At 40.1% G+C, this 22,080-nt stretch overlaps 1 protein-coding gene across 23 annotated transcripts in view; it reads right to left on the reverse strand.

The window, feature by feature from the left end:
* The window catches only part of FGGY (FGGY carbohydrate kinase domain containing), a 309,381-nt gene that overhangs the window by 42,084 nt on the left and 245,217 nt on the right, over window positions 1–22,080 (reverse strand). For 22 of the 23 annotated variants that reach the window (XM_071810167.1, XM_071810160.1, XM_071810159.1 and 19 more), the window contains one exon: window positions 1,496–1,603. The exons of the other annotated variant lie outside the window; for it this stretch is intronic. In XM_071810167.1, the coding sequence (XP_071666268.1) occupies window positions 1,496–1,603 (108 nt within the window). The remainder of the gene's footprint in view (window positions 1–1,495; window positions 1,604–22,080) is intronic. 23 annotated transcript variants of the gene reach the window in all.

The raw sequence follows: 22,080 nt of genomic DNA on the forward strand, positions 1-22,080 counted from the left end.
ATGTGGACCCACCTTGAACCAGCCAACAGAAAACACTGAACTTCTGTATCCTCTCTAGTGCTTAATTAAGTTTCTTCACTCGCTTTGGATTAAGCGCACAGAGATTTCTCCTCTCAAAAGTGTTCTTACAAAGAAATACACAAGGTTTGCTATTTTTCTTTTAAAGTGATGTTGCCACGAGCAAAATTTAAATTTTACTTCCAGTTGCGGCAGTTACCTATAAAACGAGACACTTTGGTTCTAGCCCCATCTTGATCTGAAAAATTTAAAGTGCACACACACCACCTGCTGCCAGAGAGCTTTGGGTTGGAGATGGGGTGGGAGGTGGAGGCTGCAGGAGAGGAAGAGGGATGACTCTCCCACTGAAGTTGTGACACCACAGAGAGAAATGCCAGACTCACGTGGCCAAGGAGAGGGCACAGGAGGGAACAGCAATTCACAACTCAGGGTGTGTCTGGACTTCTTGATGCAGGATTATTTCTGTTTCTCATTCCATGACTCTTTCATATGGAATGCAGAAATGCAGTGATGCCCTAATCCACTACTTCCTGGATATGTGCTCTGATGATCACTGGGCTTTGAAGAAGGTGGGTGGTGCTAGGTCTGAGTAAGACAGCAATTACACCTGCAATTTGTGAATGGCCAAACCCACCTGTATGTTTGCTGAGCTTCCAGACGATGCCCACAGGAATGGGCCTGTCTCCTGTAGTTTCTCAAGAGGAGGTTAGTATCTCAGCTCTAAGGACAGCCACTATTTCTACAGACTGAGCAGGGAGACACACAGGGAGCTTTAGATGGTTCCAAGTTTAAGCAGCCATTGAGGTTTCACTGATACTTTTGAACCTAAGCAGCTAAAGTCTGCCCAAATACTCTTTTATACATCTAGGCTTTCTTTAAATTTGCCTTCAATGTTTTAGTTCTGACTGCCTCTCTGCAAGTAAGAAAATTCCTTTTTAGAGTATCAAGTCTGGTTTTAATTTTTATTCATCAATTAAAATAACCAAATACAGTCAGTGTCTCTGCACTCACAGAAATAACTGAGGTGACAATATATGTAGTATCTATCTAGACAGGGTAATATTATTATTCTGTCCACAGAACACATCTTTAATTTAAGCCCATCAATGAGCACAATGGTTCTCTATAACACAATATATATAATTTTCTCTACCTCAAAGTCTATCTTAGCCTCTTGCTAAAGAATGGATGCCAATTTGCCTGCAAAATAGTAACAATAACCATCATCATAGAAGGAAGACATGCCCTTAGTGCTCTGCCCCATATATAACACCCAATCAGTACGCAAATGAATGCTTTGTAAGAGACATAACAATCAAGTAATTGTTCATTGCTTTCAGCAACATGGCTTCTCCTGTGATCTTACAGAGGTGTTTCAGGGGCAGCTCTGACTGAATTAAAAGTGGAGCTCTCCCGAATGACAGCAGTTCTGTCAGAGCTCCTATACTGGAATCTGGTTTTGTCTCCGAACTCTTACCAATTTTCCTGTAGCGCTTTGACCTCCTTCATTCAGCCACAATCCAGGTACCATAGCAGAGAAATAAGGTCCCCAAACACCAGGCACAAAAATGGGTGTTTCACTGACCTGTCAATGCAAGAGAAAGCTCTAGTGAATCAGACTACCCGTCAAAGTAGGTACTTTGCAACTCATGTTTGGCAGCTATCAGAGGTCAATACTGAAATGATTCCTGCACGTCCACTAGAGTTACCAATGTGAGTGGAGATGTATGGGCAGAGATTTACTCTAAGGAGAATGTGGAGAAATATATCCCCTCATTATTAGATGAGATGACACAGCTGCAGCTCCCGGCTGCATAACTGCCCGCCCATGCCCCCATTTGCAGAACAGCTGGGTCTGGCCATGCAGAAAGTAAGAAATTTCAGGAACAAGAGCCGTATTTCACAGAGAAAGAGTAAGTGTCCTGTTTCTCCAGAAAAACATCTTACTTAGAATGAACAGGAGAGTTAGGTGCCTTGGGTAGAAGCTACAAACCTGGCCTTCTGTTAGCCAGCAGGAAACATATGCTTGGGTAAACGTTAGATTCTGCTCCTTGCTTAGGCTTAGCTTTACACCAACTACTCCTTCCTTCACACATGTGAACCCTTTCATCAAAGCAAATATCTAAGCACTACCATCCAAATACTGAACAGGGCCGTATTCTACCACTTGCATACAAATATAACACTCACAGATACAGTGGTATCCTGCTCCGATGCAATATTTTAGTGGTTAGACCACTCAGGATGTGGGGGACACTGGTTCATTTCCTTTCTCTGCTCCAGAAGATGCAAATTACCAGTTTTTAACGGTGGAGGGCATTTTCCTTCCTCTTATAAAGCTGTTCCACTTTCAACAGACTAGACAGACTTGCTAGATATCCTTTCTGGTCCAGAAAGCAAACCTAAGGAGGTATGCTATCGAGTCTAGCTAGTAAGGCCCAACATGTGATGGGGAATGGGGCAGTGGAACCTGAGTCCTAGCACTTGTTACAAAGACCGGTTACATATTCTGCACTGGTTGAACACAATAATTCTTGCAGCGCAGTCTGGAGAAGACATCTCATCCACTTCCCTGGCAGGCTACTTTTCTTCTCTCTGAAGCATGATTCATGTTTTTGCTTCCAGGACCAACAGAGGTATATAGATTCAAGGTATACACGGCCAGGATTTTGCTGGGAAAAGAGGCCAGCAGCACACTCCTACCCCATTGCATGAATCCACTTCCCACTAGTCCATGTTAATGGGAGGGCTAAATCTGCAACTGTTCTTCTCTAGAAGGTGGAAAGTGCTCCAACAGGAGGAAACAAGAGAATTCCCTCACAAATAAGTCTGTGTGTTTGCAATGCTGGAACAGCAAAAAGAAAGTATGGAACAATGGGTTTTTTTGTATTTAGACCTTGCTCTTCGTCACCAAAATTCTAGACCCATTAAAGGATGCTTGAGGTTTCCTATTGATTTCAATAAGGCCCAGTTTTCACGTCAAAATAGTTTTGAGAAGGAGTAAAAAATTCCAGGCTGTTCCTGTTAAACTTGATACACATTCTCCCCATATTTAAACAAGCCAAACTTTAAAGACAGCTTTTGCGAGCAACAAGAGAATATGCTCCAAGATGCAGTTTACTGGCATTTGTGCATCACACGTTTAGTAAATACACCAGCAGGGAGGTTTCTGCACAAACAATAGTCTGCTCAAGCCATAAACTTACATTACAGCTGATTCTTGTCATGAAGTTAAGTAGGAATACAAAACAACAAAAACTGTTTCCTCAAAATTCACCACCACAGTTTCAAGCAATCCTGATTTCTCTTAGGAATGTATACAACAAATACAAGAATCTTGCTCAGTTCTCCACTATCAGCTCTAACATGCCGACTTACTTTCGCTAAAGATGTATGTGTGCACATGTGTCTGTATAACTGCGTAAAATTTTGGCTGGCTAAACCCATTAAAGAGCAAGAATAGCTGCACTGAATTTAAAAAGCCATTTATGACTCCAAGTGGACGAAGCTACGTCAAAAACATTGCAAAGACATTTGGTTTTGTTTTGTTTTCTCTTAAAACTACAAATTAATACAGCTTTGAGTTTTCAACACCTCCATGGGGCAAGCCTTCTTTTTACGATTTCAGTAACAAAATGAAGTGCAACAGAAGGCAAATCCTAATACAACCTAATTTTTAGACCAATTCCACACCACTGACCTGACTGAAAACACAGCATAAGGTCAAAATTCCCAGTTGGCATCTGCTCCGAACGAGTGACGGAAGCATGCCGAGAACACAAGCGTCCCGTCTCACTCCCGTCTTGACAGCTGTGGACACAACACGTGTCTCTACAGGTGGGAAGGAACATTTGGGGCAGAAGAGGCCTGGGCTGGTAAAGGTTCATCTCAAAATATTTTTGATGCAGCAAACGTACAGTATTTTCTACTCCACCGTGATTTCTGAAGGAAGAATCTAGCTACACTAGATACATCAAACTTAAAATCTAGCTGCTGTGTCATCTGAAGAAACCAATTAGTCTGAGGATATTAAAGGCATGGAGATGGTTTGTGAATGCACAGGAAGTTCTAAACTTCAAGAAGGACAATAAAGTTAAAAAACAACAACAGCACAAAACCCACCACCACCAACAAAACAAACAACCAACCACCACACCACAAACTTTCTTCTGTCATTAGTCCATAATTTACCAAACTGTCCTATGTATCTGACAACACTAAAAGGTTTAAATTGACTAAAAAACAAAACTCTCCCTAGAGACAGTAGTTCTGGCCTAGTATTTCGGACACCCACAGATATTTGACAGGACGGGGTATTTCCATGCTGGTTCTTCTCAGATTACACAAGACTTTCTTATCATCTTACTACCAAAGTACCGTTTGTAGGCATTCCAGCAAACTTTCAACACATAAATAGAGCAAATGAGGGAGTTGTGTATCGCCACACTGATGAATACAACCTGGGGGGTACTAGGTTATCAATTTTTTCTGCTGTGGGAACTTTTAACTGGAATAAAGAATGCTGGTGGTCATGCTGGGCTTTATTGGTACCATGTATAGCATCATCAGATTACCTATTTCCTCCTTCCACTTCAGAAGTTTAATTCACATGTTGCAGACTCTGGGTTTTGATGCACGTGGAAAGTGAGAAAATTGGGAAATAATGTCCTTCCCAAATAGATACACAATGTTTGAGAATCAACAGGGTGAACATTCTTCCATAGATGTATGCTTAAGAAAGAGCAAATGGTTTTTGTTTTCCCTTCTTGACATAATTTGGACGAAGCTTTAGTTTTTCAAGCCATGCAGCAGCTGGCATTTGTATTTTCATAATAAAAAGTCCAAACTCTGTTTGAGTATACATACCACCCAATCCCACTAAAACACATGACTAGACATAAGCGTAGGGTTGGAGAAACAGTACAAAGTTTGCCGCAGAACCCAGAAGGATAAGCACCATTTGCCAGACTCAGAGCTATTTTTGTTAGACTAATACCATGTCCTTTTCATAGCTTTCTATTGCCTTCAGACATCTTTGTGATGATATAGGAGGATCAATGTGGTGTCACTATTTTTTTTCCTTTAATGAGCTTAAGAAAATCCTTAATCCTTTTAGTAGAAAAACAACATCTGTTTTAGATTTATGGGCAACTGATTTTTATTTTTAAAGCAAATAAGAGATGTCATCCTTCTTTTAAAGTTAAAATACGTATTCAAAGGGAGCCTCAGATTTTCTGCCTTCTATTTAACTTAAATTCATCCTGTGACACACTCCTATTGTGAGGCATATTAACATCTGTTATTTTCTATATACAGTGAAACTGAAACATAAAGAGGATATCCTTTGCTAGGCATTAGAATGATCTCTGCACAACAAATACTGCAGCAGGAATCCGAAGATGGGAGATGAGAAGAATCTGAACCTATTCACACTTTGAGTCATAAACAGCATTTATAAATATTTCAGTTGAACACACTGCCCTCATCCACGAGGATGCTTACAGAAGTGTTATACTCAGACATGAAATTCCACCTCACTGTTATTCTGTCTGCAGATGGGGAAGAATTATTTTGTGTAGGAAAATGCCACCTTTCTATGTCTTCCCAACACACACGTTCCTACTTGCTCAGCCCATCCTTTCAGATGAGATTAGCATTAAGCAGTTCCAAGATTCCAAGTTTCGAGACTGAGGGAAAAAGAGTTCAACACCTTCTAAAAGGGAGAAAAAGGAGAAAAAACTTCTATCTGTGAGGATTTAACCTTAGCACATGCTTTATAAAAGATCATACTAATATGTAAGATATGTAAACATTATAGAGCAATCAGAAACAAATGAAATGATGAATTCAGTTTAACAATATTCAGCTGTGGTGCAACTGCCAGAAGGCACTTTTTGTTATGAATAGATCATCTGGATGAGTTACAGACCAGATTTCAACCCTGGTGTGTGCTAGGAAAATCAATGTCAAACTATTTAAGATCAGAAGGTATCAGCAGCACATCTGGCAGCCCACAGAAATGAAAAATGTCTTTAAAACATATAATGCTATATAAAACTAAGCTAAGGTATGACAGGACCTTCTTAAATGGCACTAATATGAGCTCTGTAGCACATTTAATTTAGTCTAGCCCTTGCCACTTGCCTCTCCCTCTAAAACAAAAACAGGTAAAAAAAATCAAAAATCCAACTCTCTGGTAGACGTCCCTGTGGAAAAAAGCACTGCTTACCACTTGTAGGCTAACTTACAGCTCATATAAGTGAATCGAAGGAGTCAGTTCAGCTTTCAGTACTGTCATTTGGTACAAGTGGAACAGAACACAGAGGAGAATCACCTAGGCATACAGCCATCCCATAAAACGAGCAAGTCTCAGTGTGAGATTTATTTCCTTAGCTTTGTTTTGCTAGTCTAGCCATAATGATCAGGCTCATGCTTGTTTCCTCCACAGTGTTATGTAAATGGTATGGTAATCAGAGACAAGATAAAACAGGCCACACTGGTGAGAGAGGAGTTTCAGCAGAATTTTCTTCCTTAGTTGACACCATCTGTTGCTGGTGGAGGCTTACACAAATTCCTTACAATAACGCTATTGGAGAATTTAGCTTTTACCAGAAAACTAAATCTTTATATTAACAGGGTATACTGATATATATCCATCTTCTTCCATTTTCAGTTCTGCTTCTAATATTGAGCCTCTAATATCTGGCAGCATTCTAGTATCACTATTAAGTTTTCTATTGATTTGCAGTATGCAATAAGAAAGAAAAATCAAACTTCAGTGGACTTACACTCACCTACATGAAAGCAAAAAAAAAAAGCTTTGCTTCATTCTATTGTCACAACGTTTTTAGAGTAAATATTTGCTAATGAAAAACTAGGTCAGAAAATTTGTTTAAAAATCACCTCACTTATCAGTTTCTACAGCCAGAGATTCAGAATAACAGCTGCTTTTGTTAGGCTAAGGCAGGTATGAAGAAAGATCTAAGATACTAATGGAAAGCAGGGAAAGAAACAAGGAAAAGCACTGTATCAGTCACCAACTACTAAATGCTCTTTATAGTTCTGGACTTTGATCATTGACAAGTCAAATACTTTCATTAACTTCTCTGCTGACGTTTGACTTTCAAACTTTCTGACTGACTGTAGATTGAGAATACTGACATTCATTCAACTCCGGGGGTTTACATTGATCCATAAAATCCTGTATTAAGAAAACTGTATCATTTTGCTTCTGCTGACAGATGGGTCTTATAAACCAATTTGACCACAATTCTCTGACAAAGCATGAAAGATATTCATTAAAAAAAAAAAAAAAAAAGGAGAGAAATCAAAGGAAAACCCAAGAATGTTTCATTTCTAGGTTTCTGGTTCAAACTTGGGTCATAGTAACAGCTACTGAATGTGTGATTTAATAAAAGCACTTTCTGGTGGCATATATATTAACTGGGTGGAGTCGGGGCATGCAATTGTATTTTCAGTAAACTGATGCCTACTCTAAAATTGCCATCCTGGCATGATTTCTCAAGCACTCAATGAGTTTAAAACTAGGTTTCCCCATTACTCTGGAGGCAAATCCCTAGGTTAAGCCTATGGTAAGTACAGTCAATATACATTTATTATTAGCAGTAATTACATGTTAAACACATAACAGCATTCAAGCTTTAGCCTGATGTAAAACATATTTAAGAACATAAGGTCTTGGAACACAAGAAACGTTCTACAGATCACAAAGAAAATTAAAATGTATTAATATTCCAATTCCTATATGTCATACACCACCAGTAATTTGTTTGATTATATTTTAAGCTTATGTCCCCTGGCCATCATGGGTTTGCTATGTAGCTGCATAGTTTGCGGTGGCAAGTCACAGAGCTCCCTTCCATGTGACAGGTTGGCATCCCGGGGGCCACCCACAGTGACAGGGTTGCTCTGCAATGATATCCAGACTAGGCCACAAAAATGTTTGCACAGAGCTAACTTTATCCCACTGGAACCATGGAAGTTACTTAAGTGACAAAAACATAGAGTATGTCGACTTTGGGATTCTGCCTCAACACATCTGTCCACAGATGATGTTGGTAATCTGCTTACATGCAGCTGAAGAATTCTAGCTTATGGGACGAAATCACTTTAACAGATACCTTGCTGGACATGGACTCCATGGTTTGTTGCCAAAGCTATGTCACAGGTTTACCAAACCCAGAGAGCTGGAAAGCTCACAAACCTTAGAGACTTCTATTTAGTTAGGAGAACGGTAAGAACAGATCAAAGTAAAACAAAATTGCCCAATGACATCTATTGGGGTTGCACAACAACAACAAAAAATATTCAAAGACATCATTCAATATTTTTGCAGTATAAGATACTGGAAGATAAGATTTCTGTGGAATCAAGCATGGTTAAGAGACAGACAGGAAGGCAGATATCCAAAGTGATAAAACCACCCAACAGAATCAAAGGGTTCTGGGCACTGCCCAGAGTGTAAACTTATGGCCAGAGAGAGTGGCCTGTGGTAGGAAAGTTGAAGCACTGACATGTATTCAGTATGTCTGTTTTGCCCAAGTTGGTTTCTTTTGTGTTGGCTGTAGGAAAGCCACGTTTTTAAGTCAGCCGGGTCTCCTCAGTGCCTTCAGTCTCCTGGGAGGTGAGAGGGGCGACTGCTCATGGGGCTGCGGCTCTGGCAGAGCCCAATGTGCCTGTTCAGCTGTAGGGCCTGAGGGGCCTCAGAAGAGAGTTTATTCCTAGAAAATGTAATTGAGAGGCTGAGAGAGAAGACAATGATATTGCTTATTTATACATCATGGTAACAGTAAGAACACAAGTCCAGCACATTTCAGTCCAGCAGCTCAGCCAGGTTCCAAGTGCAGTAGAGCCACAAAAGTCATGTATAACAACATTAAAATAAATACATTTTTTTGATTTTGCTGCTTATTCTGCACTTGGTAATATCACAAACTTGTATGACAAAAATCAAACTTATCACAAGCACCATAACATCCTTAAGTAAAAGTTACCAAAATTAGAAACATACAGAGAGTATGCATTAAAATGCAGACTGAGATCTAAAATTTATCATGACATTTTGAAGCTAGAATTTCAGTTCAATCCCTTTTTTAGTTATTTTCCAGACAAAACTTTCAGAACAACATGAAAGTAGGAGACACAGATTAATTCTTATGGACTACTGTTAGCTGTTATTCCAAATAGTAACCCTTCTGAGAGGGGCAGCAAAATGTGAACAACATGCATGCAGAACTATTTCTAAATTTCTACATTTTCCATAAAAAATTAACTGGTCTACAAACTACAGACCAAACAAGGTATGTGATTAATGCCCAGTAAAGAAACCACACTCCCAGGGTAACCTGAATGCCTCATCTCTGAAAATATTTCAGGTGAGTTATGCAATGGGACTATATACTACACAAACTGGCTCTATATCTAGCAAGAGCTAATTAGAGGAAAACTGGACTAAGATTATTAACCATTTCCACTGTGAGATTTTTTATGCAAGTTTAAATAAGGAAAGGTATTTTAAAATTATTTAAATCTTATGGTTTTTAGTGAAAGAATATGATGAATCACAATAATTTTAGTTATTTAACTTGTACTTAATTTATATTTAAGTGTATAAAGAGAAATTCACCTGGACCAGTGCTTCCATCCTTGGGAGCCAAAGCCTCAACTCAGCCTTAACCATCACCTTCCACAAAGGTATGTCGATCTACTCTGTGTGAGGATTTGGACTAATACTTGTATTTAGACACTTAAATAAGTAGTCAGATTTTTAAAAAAGACCCTCATTTCACATTGATTTCTGGCTCATGACCTTAGAAGATGAAGCCAGCTATTTAGGTATTGAAATGCGGACTTGAGCACCCACCCCTAGGAAGTATGTTGGGTTTAGTTTTCGTGTGTCTATAATTAAAAATGCTAGCAAATGTCCAAACATGTGCCAGACACCTCTTCAAAGACAGAACAGTATATATTCAGATGCAGAAGAAGAGAATGTTCCTACATGTTCACGTTTTTCATTTCCTAGGGAAGATGACAATTTTTGAAGACAGCCCCTGCAGTCAGCACTTTGTGTCTAAGAACAACACACCAGCTCCTCAGGTGCACTTCAAAAACTGAGAACTGGACATGACCTTACTAGACATGCTCCTCACTCAAGGGGGACAACCACATACTCCAACCTTTACTGCTTTAAAACTAATCTACCAGCAGAAACTGTGAGGCAGTGTTTAGGAGTTTCTCCCCTCACCCAGAGGATCCTGGTTCTTAAAAGAGTTAAACATAGCAATTAAAATGTTGCTTAAAACTGACGACGACAACAACAACAACAACAAAAACCAAATTTACTAAAAAACCCCAGCCTGTTTTACGCAGCTGTATTTTATTTTACCTTTTAAAATGCAATAGATCAGGCCCCTGCCAAGAGCAGGGAATGCAAGAGGTCACAGGCTGCACTTGTAAAAGCAGCTTTTCTGGAGGTCTGCCACCACAAGCCAGTCTGAAGTTGCATTTCTGAGGAAACCTCTGAGAATGGATGCTACGGAGCTCAACTAACTCCCTGTAGCCCCTAACAGAGCAACAGACCTCTGAATATGGCCCATTTTCGGACAGCAGCCCGGTCCAGCCTCCTCATCTGAGCTGACTGGGGGTGCTTTACACTTTATTTTCAATACACTGCATCAGTTTTCAGCCAATGGTATGTATGGTAGTAGTATGTCATAGGGTACAGCCGCACAAATAAATTGTTATGGGCAAAACCAGGAGGGCAGTTGCCCGGCAAAACCACCTCTACTCATCAACCTTCTCTAGTGCATCGTGTGACAGATCCCAGGAACCTCACACATTCCACGGGAACCCAGGGTCAGGACTGCAACTGCAGAGTTGCTCACAGGGTGCAAATACACATTACAGATTACTCAGGTAATTTCTTCCTCTACCTGTACTCTCATTACTTGATCACAGAAAAGGATTTATATATGTTTTTTTAATACTAATCTTGTGAATGAAGTTTGCAGTGATATCACCCTTCAAATATTAACCAGAAAAGCCAGATAACTGAGATTTGTCTTAAACAGAATAATACTTTTCACATTATAAAATCCTGCCATTTTCCTGAGGGGAGAACACAGTGCAAAACTGGTACCTACCTCTCCTACTGTACACTTTTGAATTCCTCTCTTTGCACTCAAAATTCCAAATTCAAAAGCAGAATATAAAAACAGGAAAAAACTAAAACTATATTGGAAGCAAAATCCTCTTCATTTGGTTTGCCTTACTAGTATATTTTTTAAAAATGGTGAAATAAAAAGCATCACTTCTCTGCCAAAAAATGTATTTTTGTAAATCCCCTTTTTCAGCCAGGAAAAGACGTTAGTAAAACAGACACAGAGAAGAAAAATTTCAAGCATGATTAAATCAAATAGGGTGAGTATATGTTTTGATTTCACTATATATTGCCTACCTCATCAGGGCAAGGAAACTTAACTGTAAGAAAGTCAAGTCTGGCTCACTGCATTACGGCTGCATTAAACCTTCCCAAATAATTTTCTCCTCACAAGGACAGAACAAAATCAGAGTGTGTGCTCCAGTTCACAAACAGTACTGAAATCCAAACAATGTATGATACTTAACAACTGAACTCTCACAAGGTGACCAGCAATGTCCTTGTAGCACCTTCCCATTCAAACAGATCTTCTAGCTGTACGTATGGAGCCTGTCCCTCCATGTACTGTTTTGATAAAAGCATAAGACACAGCCTACAACCTATATTCTCATTATCTCTCTCTGTGCCATAATAAAGGAGTTGCGAGGAGGATCAGAGATATCACAAACACAAGATCCATGACCCACTGTTTAAAAGCAGATGATGTACCATGGAAAAAAGGGTGCAAGGAAGTGTTAGGAGACGTGATGCATCTGTCAGCCACCTCATCTTATCTTTACCCAGGAGCACACTGGCCACAGAAGCTGAGAGTGACACATGTGAACAATGTGTTCTCCAAGTCAGGTTTCAATTGTTTGCTGAAATTTGCCTGCTGTTTGCAAAAGATGGGAGCTATAGTAGGACATGAGTGTTTGGAAGTTGGCCACCAAAACCATGCTACTTGTAGCCACTTCATGAGACAAACAATTAGAGAGGGGAAATATAAAAATCAATGTTCTGCAACAAACAAAAACTTCTCCACCTTCCGTAAGATCCACAGAGCACTAGCACATTCCTGCCAGCCATTTCCTGACCACTGAGTGATGACTGTGCTGATCCACTGTGAGCTGCAGACTCTCATGTTTGCATTCACGTGGGTAATCCACCCTGAAGCACTAAAAACCTCCGAGTCATAGATATGAATCAGAGTCACTAACCTCACATGTGATAGAAGAGAACGGCAGCTTGGGGTTAGGTAGCTCTACTGCCTTGGAAGGTGGATCCCGAGACTCCTGTTACCAACAGACAAGTCCTGACCACTGTTCAGGTAAAACTGAAACTAATGATCAGAAAATCTGAGCAACAAGATCTATCCTTCAAATTGAACAACAGGCAAGAAGTCCAAGATGGTAGAAAACTACTCCTGAGACCAACGGGCTGGGGAGGCTGCTTGTGATCAAACAGATGATCTTCTGAAAAGATATCACAAATTAAAAGATGTTAGAGGGGCAGATGCACTTGTTTTCTTTGCAGAAGAATGATGCTGTTCTCTTTGTAGAAAGAAGAGGGTTTTTTTATATGGAACTCTCAGATGGTTGAGACACTCAGAACTGTCCCCACAAAGGGGCTGAGGCAAGTGGATCAAACAGCTTCTGTATCAGTACAAGGAGAAGCCAGGACAACTTAGAGAGTAGTTGCAGATTAACATTTAGGTCATTCAGAGTCATTTATGAGATAGGTCTCCAGGAGATCACAACGGGAGCAAGCTGTCCAAGCACAGCATTCATCTCTAGAACTGTCCCCCAGTTTCCCCTCCTCAGGCAGAGAAAAACAACAATGGTGTCCTCAACAGAAAATTTGCACCCCTGTAAGTTTTTATTCCTTGGGTGTGAGGTTAACCTCCTGTGTTTATTCCAAGAAGCAAACTTGGAACTAAGCCTGGGACAACTTGAGAGTTTCAGCTCTGGAAGAAGTTATAGAATAATGCATTCATAGGTAATTGTTCCAGACTCATTCAACATTCACCATTTCCATCCGCCTAAATCAGAGATGCAAGAACTTCAAATGTCTGATCAGGCACTCTGACCAAATGCTCAGCTTGTAAACAAAACCTTTACACTAGATGAATTTTGACTGTTCCAAGTTGAATGTTCACATACATTTGCTTCTGCCTTTTATCACTATCCATTAACAGGAAGCATATTTTATATTTCGGCTTGGGAAAGTATACAACAGGTGTATATCACAGTAGTATATCATCCTTTTCTTCGTATTCCGAAAGGTCAAGGTTTCTTACATAAATTGGAAAAAAAAAAAAAAAAAAAGATCTTTAATCTGTTAAATTGTGTTCAAGATCCAAAAGAGGAAAAAAAAAAGCCCACATTCTGATGAACTCAGAATCTTCTTGCTAAGTACCCAAGCACTAGTAGTTCTGCATGGATTCATTTTATTGCTTTATTTAGTGAAACGGCTGGACACAGATATACAGACTAACCTTTTTTTTTTTTTTTCCTTTCTCATATTTACTGTGTCACCTTCTTTGATATGAGAACTACAAGTGTTTTGATAAATGGACTGAAAGGTTGTCTGGTTACACCATAGCTTCTACTTGTGTCCTCTGCTGAAATGCTATTATGTACCCTTCCAAAGCAACGCTGCTCCATGACTCACAGCAATTACTTCTGTGCTTCTCAAAACAATAGCTCACTGGGGATACAGGGCCTCAAACAAGCTAGCACAATTTATACCACCCATTTATTTTTACTCCTTTTCCAATGATAGATACTCACTGTCACCAAACCCCAGTTTATGTGAAGATTATAAATCTTCCAGTACAGACTACTAACTGCAGGCCATTTTAAATATGCACTTTATAACACTCTAATTTGCTGCTATGGCAAATTAAATTCCTGAAAGCTCATCATAATGTGAACTAACTCTTCTCAATGTTTAAAAAAATAAAATCAAAAAGTCAAACTAAAGATCCATACAGCCAGCTAGCCTGCTGTGGCCAGTGGCCAGTAACAGATGACTCAGGGAAGAGCACAGGAACAGGGTAAATATACAATAATTCTTGCCCAGAATGTCCTCCCAGCCATCAGTAAGTTGAGGTTCAAACAAATTTCTGTTCTTAATTCCAACCAAAACAAGAGACTAAGCCTTCAAAAGTGACTGTCTGAGACTGCAAACTAAGTACATTTTTCATGAACGTTAGCAGCCTCTCAGTAAAAGGCTCCATTTGTGCATTAGAATAGAAATCTAGTATAATGCTTATTTGTAGATCAGTAGAAATCTTTTACAAGAACACTGGAGTTTATTAAAAGTCTCAGAATTACTCCTTTAGCTTACAGCCCTTCAGCTTCAGTTCTGGTTCTTAAACAAACACACTTCAGATACCGCTTGCAGCACTATCTTATTTTAGCAGACTAGTGAGACCTCATCCCAGCCTTTTGGGTTGTGCACATGGAAGAGCTGTGCCACAAATACTGGTGGATGCTGCACCTCACTGCCCAGACACATAAACAACTTCACATCCAAATGATACTCAAGAAACCACCCCCAAAATCCCTCAGCCGAACCCTGTGCAGCCCAAGGCAGGCCCAGTCCTCGTCACTGCGGCTAGAAGATGGCAGTGTGACGTGCTGGGGAGCACAGGAACAGAGGGCCTCCATAAGAGGTTTCTAGCACTGACCTTTTCCCAAAGAGCTGATGGCAGAATTGTGAATTGTAGCAAGATATGAGCTATCCTGTCGCATACCCTTTCCTGGAGATTGTACTGTAAGATCCTTGTCTTCTCTTGAAGAGTATTTTCATAGTTATCTCTAATATGCATGCTAAGTAGTCCACGTCTTGATAACCCAAAATGCAGTCAACTCACTATATCAGATGCTGACAGTCCTGAAGAACTTGGGGTTTAGTAGCTGATGTGACAGAAATTCAAGGCAACTGTGAGAAAGAAATGTCAGATCTGGCATTTTAACAGGAAACTCAAGGGTTTCTTGCAAGTAGGTATTATTCCCAACCCTATAATTTATGAGGGAAAATTATTCTTCAAAACCTGCAGTTCTGTTCTTACAGCAATCGATGAGAAAATATTAAAGAAAACCAAAATCTTTTCAAATGAGATCTGGTGTATTTATCTACTCTGGATGCCCTTTCCATGTACTTTATGCCTTTCTCATTTATTCATTGCCTAATACAGTTCATTTTAGAGATTTAGTTTTCTTTTTCACCATAAGGTAAGTATGTCTTCTATATTAGTGAAGACCAATACCAGCAATAGTATCACACTTACAGGTAAAATAGATCACCTTCTGCAATACCCCTGAGTCACTGGAAGTAGATTTACATTATCTGGGATCTGCTACCACACACTATTTTAAACATATTTTTAAACATCTGAATAACTAAATGGGTAAATCCTGAGAACCTTACTCGGTGTTTATTCAGCCCTTACTTACTGAAACAAACTCCCAAGGACAAAGTAAACAGTGAGAGAAGACCTCAGGCCTTCACCCACAGTTATAAACAATGAACTCAGCATAAACTGTGATTCCCGGCTGACACCAGGAGAAAAGCAGCAGCTAATGCTTCTCCTCATTTTGCTTCCACAACGCTTCTATGAGAAGAGATTTACTTTCTCCCTAATAAACCTTACTCCATCTAACGTCTTCCCACTTCACTCCCACCACTACACCAGCAAAAGGAAACTTTGATGAACTATTGCTTCATGAGATGCTGAATAAAATTGGAAAAGAGAAAAAATACCTTAGTAAGAGGCCTACCGCCCAAATACTGATGAAGTGTGCCTGACTGGGGGATTTGATGCTGTTATGGAAAGTAAAAAGACACTTAGAAATGCCATTGCATCTGTATAACCTTGGACCAGGGAGTCTTTAATATCCAGCACTCAAATATCACACCTGTCATTGGCAAGATCTCTGTCTGCACAACTTCAGTTTGATGCTCATGTTGCAAGTGGGTACTCTAAGGAAAGGCAACAATCTGACAGAATCATACAGCAAACCAGCAATACTAAACAAAATCTAGGATTTTGTTCCCAAATCCCATGCTACTCATTGCAAATAGGGTCAATTCAAAAATTTTAAAACTAACACAAAACCATTATGCTGTTTTTCCTACAATTATTGTATTCCCATGGAAACTCTATTTAATTGTGTCACGGCTCTGAGACATCCTAACTGATCATCAAGGGCATCTCTCATCATATCTCATTTCACTTGTATTTCAGTTTTTCTTTTACAGAGCAGTTAAGTTCTTCTAAGAAAAACAGCACAAAAAGGAGTCCTTTTTGTTCACTGTGAGATCTGGACACACAGAATAACCAGGCTGTTTAATACATTCATGGCTACCCACAAAAACAAAATAAACAAGGGGTCTAGAAAGGCCATTCATTATATATAAATATGCTTGCGATCTGAGAGACATCCCCTATCCCACTCTCCTCGGAACAGAACATTCCAGGGAAACACTTGGGTTTGCTCAAGTCTGCGGGCTTCAGGCTAATACATTCTCTGGATCTAGAGAGGAGCAATCAGAGTCCGTTAGTTTGCACCACTGATGAGAGTGTTGTACCCATCAAATCTGATATAATCACTTTGAAGAGTATAGAAAAAGAAATAAAAAGTCTTCTGTTACAATGGAGGGCCACTGCTGTTGATGGACAGTGGTCCTCCATTGTTGGTGGACTTCTGTGAATAAAAATGAGCATAAGCATACATAAAGAATGAATCAAAATTAAGTTGCTTTATTCTATCTCCTGAAAGAGTGATGCTATGCTATCTGAACACAAATGAAGGAACAACATCTTATAATTTTCTTTGCTACAGAATCCAGAACACAATCTCCTTCCTACAACAGAAGAAATGAAATCACCACACCCTATTAAAATATAGTAAGGAAATAAAGGTGCAAGGTGCTAGCTTCTAGAGCTAGATCTACTAACAAGTAACCTTGTGCTTTAAGTAGAGAGGCTCAAATTAGGCAGCCTAATATTTCTGGCAGTCAGAATCTTACTAGGGTCAACATAAATATGTTGGAAGCTCAGCCTCTCTTGCTCCCTCTTCTAAGGCAAAACATTGGAAAAGCAGTAAGGAACAGGAGAGGAGCCCTATTAGTAGTCAGACCTGGAGGAAGCCCAACATAAGCCCTTATATCCATTGTGCTCACATCAAAAAGAATAGAAAATCCAAGGAAGGAAGAAAACAGATCTCTGGTTTACACATTGTTTATCATACCATGCCATACACTATTGTCTGTAGTGTGTAAATGTTGTCATTTTATAATGCAGAAAAACTTTGCAATATACAAGGTGAAATTTCTAACTCAGATGTCATACACTCCCAACGCACTGGACAGGTGCAGTCTGTAAAAGTATAGACACAACAATTAAAAACTATGAAGCACCTCAGTCTCTCACCTAATAAAACTGCAATAACAGTTCCTACTCTCTTACTCCGTTCTTTCGCTGATGCAAAGAACCCCAAGACAACCGAAGAGAAGACACTTCAGAAAGGTTCAGTATTATGAATCTGAGACCCTAATACATGACTGAGTCACACAGGGTAGTTTGCAGTTCACTGCAGCGTGGAAACCACCATGTCTGTTGCAACTTTCAAAGCATGTGTTTTCACTGATGTCAGTGAGACATCTCTAGAGTACCGGACTTCATATAGTCTCCATGCAGAATATTTTTCAAAGCATTCACTCTGTCTACTTCTATTTTTTGAGTCTTTGAACTCAAGTGTTCACAAAAGGGAAGGAGAGTCGACTGTATAGTTTTCTGGAAATGTTACTAAGCATTATCTAGTTTATGTACAACAGGGACTGTATTGCTTTCAGCTACATTCTCCTGAACAGGCTGTTTATCAGCAAAGAAATGGAGTGTGAGCCTTAGATGTCTCTCATGGGCATACACTAAATAGGAACGTCCCATTCTCCCAGTCACCAAGGCATACCTTGAGCTTTGAATTATGTGAGGCCAGGAACAAAGGAATCTTGCTTATAACAGAAACTTTTAATAACTCATTTACTGAGAAAGCCTCCCTTTCATCTCTGCCAAGCTTTAGGAAAGGCTAGGAGGCAAGCAGAAATAAACATCATACAGACTCACCACTGCCTGCTCTAAAGTAAACTCCCCAACTTCCTATTTACATTTCAAGATCTTAAGCTTTGTGGTTTACTAGTTCTGCAAGTAAGAGCTTTGGGTTTTGGAGGCTGCCTGCACATGATCTCCCACCACTACTGAAGTCTTCCTAGCTTTTATTAATATAATAAGGAGGTCAGAAAAGCAAAAATCTTTTCTGTAACTAGCTAGCAGAAATATTTTACTTCTCGCCTTTTAAAAACAAAACAAAGCAAACAAAGCACACAATGTCAAATTAACGCCAGCAAAGAGTTTATTACAGCTTTGTTTGTTTATTTTTCAAACCAAGGACGCTAGAACATAGAATGAGACAGTCCCATTTAAAAAGGGTGTGGAAGACTTCTTCAAGGGACAAGTTGAAGGCAATGGCAATTTTATGGATACATAACCTTTCTAAGGCCACAGGCTGAAAAGGCACCTAAATAGGCTCTGCGACCTTTTCCTCAGAAGGCTAAATCTGCATACACTAAGGACGGGCAACCTGTAACAACAGTCGTGAAGTAAATGTGGTTTTCATTTCATGCAGCTCTCCCTGAATGTAAAATGTCTTCATTAGCTAGGAAGTCAGCACTGTGACTGCTGCCAGATGCAATACATAAGCCAGCAGAACTGAACTGAAGGAGGACACAGCAAAGGAGAGGTTCCTGCAATACTGATTTATTTCTCCCATTTGAAAGACACCAGCTCCGTGACTCATGTGCAGGACAGTCCTTACAGAAGAGAGGAATATTAAAAAAAGCAAGAGGGCAGGCGCTTATCAGTTTCATAAAGCTCTCACAGAATATTTCAAAAACTTGTCTAGGCTACCCCTACCTTCAATAGTTTTGCTTTTATTTTTATTTTTTCCTACTGCTTTCCTCCCCCTTCTCCCCATCCGCCCGACTCTCCCAAACCCAGCCCCTTTCCCCTGCTCAGGAGAAGGACGAATTGCCGCTGTTGTCGAACGCTGGGTCACAGCCAGTTGGCGCTCAGAGATGTTGCCCTGGGCTTCTGGCCCTGTCCCCTCGGAGACTGCACATTTCATACCAGGGATGCATGTGCGGCCGTGACTGAAAAGCGTGAGGCTGAAGTGCTGCACGCAGTCCCCCAACTCACTCTCCAGAAATACATTGCTTAGGGCCATCCCGCTACATTAAATATACTTGGCAAAGCAAGTACCAGCCTATTTAGTCCCTGCAAGTTTTTTCCTCACCACAGATGATTTCAAGCAGCTGAGGAGTCCCTGTGTAGTAATTACTCAAAAGTCTGCTGCTTGAACAACGTGGCATGTTCTGAAGAGGAGACTCTCATATCGGAGCCAAAATATACTGAATCCACTTGCTGGTCTGGCTCCCACCGAGATTACAGAGATCAGGCAATGAGAATGCTTTGAGCCAGCGTGTTTCTGCAGTCTCCACTCCAGGATGTACTGTGAAGGACACGTACTGTGCATGCTTGGGGGGTGGAAACGTGCTTTGCACTCTATTTGTGTGAACAAAGCTGGCAGCTTGGGCGGATATTGTGGAGCAAAGCAGCTCTATTGTGTTTGCCAGTCATCACGAGAATCAAATGAACAAATATAGAATAAGCAAATTGGGCTGAAGTTCCTTTAGCAGAAAACAGGCAAAGACTAGTCAGGCTTGGTAAAACAGAGAATGGGATATTCTTCCTAAACCAATCCATAGTAAACACTGGGACACCAAAATGATCTGCCCATTTTGCTGCTCAAGTTCTGTCTTTCAGACCATGTAGCAAATCTGTAGTTAGAAGATAAACGACCTATGCCTACCAATTTTAAAAAAAAAATTACTAAATTATAAGCTTCAAACCACATACACAATATCACCAGGGGAAAAAATAATTGCACACCATTCAGGTGAGTCATTGCCCAATCACAAGAGCCAAAGAAGTACAAAAACAGATACAAAGGAAGAGACTCCATCTAAACCTGAAAAGATTCCCTGACAATCCCCAAAAAGAAGTTTTGAGTACAGAGAGCTGATAAGGAAGGAATGACTGAAGAAGCACACAGATCAGACCACCGAACTAAGACAACAAAAAAAATATCAGAGACTCTGGATAGGAACACAAAATATGTAAATTTGGGACTCAAAATGCCAGCAAATTTGGACCTCCCTGCCTCAGTAAACTGAAATCAAGCAAATATTCCCACTAGAAGCTGCTCTGGGTGCTTCCTTCACCTGTGAATCCTAGAAGGTGTTAGAGCAAGAATGACAATTTCATAATGGAAAACTGTTCTGGGACAAGTACAAAGCAGAACAGTGATCTCTAAGTAAGCCTAATTCACCACAAAATAGGCAGAAATTAGAGTTTTATCAACAGGGCTATTTTATGTGGATCTCTCCTGCTTTATTCAATATGCATAAATAGCACATATCGTGTACACATACAAAATTTGCAAGGACCACATAGAGCAAATAGCAAAAGGGAAGATGAGATGTTGCAAAAGAAGATCCCTGCTCTCTCTCACAATGGGCTTCCACATTTCTGGATCTTGCAGCTCTGCATGCAAGTCCCCCTTGTCCTCCATAAAAGTCACCGTCTGGGGGAAAAGGCACTATGCCCTAGTGACTTTGTAACCCTCAGAACTCTTTAATATTCCTACTCCAGAAATATAATTTATTTCTGCTTACCATTTTAAATTACTTAAAATTCTTTTCACAGCTTCTGGCTACCAAAAACCAGTCCCAGTCTGGTCCCAGTCTGTCGAGTGTCACATAAGTTTATTCAAACCTGTACTATCTTTGACAAAAAAACCTTACAATCTAGTGAAACATTTTACTGCAAGGAAAAAAAAAAAGTTTTATTATGTGAATTTAGTGCCCACAAGAAGAGTGCTTTGCTGATATCAGGTACAGGAAACTTCAAGATTTATCTACCAGAAAGAAGCAGCAATACTGCTGGAGTACTTGCTCAAGGAATACTAGGAAATTTCTGTGTACAAGTACCATGTCACACTGCTGGTTCATATTCGGTTTTGCTATTTGCTAGCTGGCACCCAACAGTTCACTCAATTTCTTGGTGGTTTTACACATCTGCAAAAGGGCAAGCATGTTTGTGATCAGCACTGGGACAAGACAGTGCAAGTATCTGTACCTGAAATCCCCCTGATCACATAAAGGTTTCAGCAGAAAACAGATTTTTGAAACCTTTAAAATATCCCATAAAACCCACAAGACACTGGCAGGAAGACAAGCTTTTAGGGAAACCAATTAACTTATTCCCAGAAGTTAGGGCATGTCTGTTAGACCTATGCAAACTACCAGTTAGGAATAACATGCAAGCTCTTATTTCAATGCCCCAAACCTGCTGCTATTTTACTGTGACAAACTACTCACACATTTGTGTAGTCACCATGGCTACAGAAGGAAAGTCTCCTAAAAATTCCAAAACTAAATGCGGGTGCTGGAGCTTAAAGACACTGTCTACAAAACAGGATGGCATGCAGCAGCCCACTCAGAACAGTCAGCCTCTGAGTGTCCATCACTCGAAAAGAATACCCACGCTGCAGAGAGAGATCAAAGCTACAACAAATGAATCCCAGCCCTAAACTAAGGGACAATCCTTCACAAGTAGAAGGGCAGTTCATTTGCCATTCCAAATGCAAATATTGCTGATCACTTTCACCAGGGCAAAGCAGGCATCAGAGAATCATGTAAATGAAAAACTGCCCCAAAATATTCAGAAAACCAACTTTTCTTTTTTCCTCACGGATAATGGATGAGCCCTGAGGTGGCAC

Source organism: Patagioenas fasciata, chromosome 6 (genome assembly GCF_037038585.1).
Source record: "Patagioenas fasciata isolate bPatFas1 chromosome 6, bPatFas1.hap1, whole genome shotgun sequence".
Classification (NCBI taxonomy): domain Eukaryota; kingdom Metazoa; phylum Chordata; class Aves; order Columbiformes; family Columbidae; genus Patagioenas; species Patagioenas fasciata.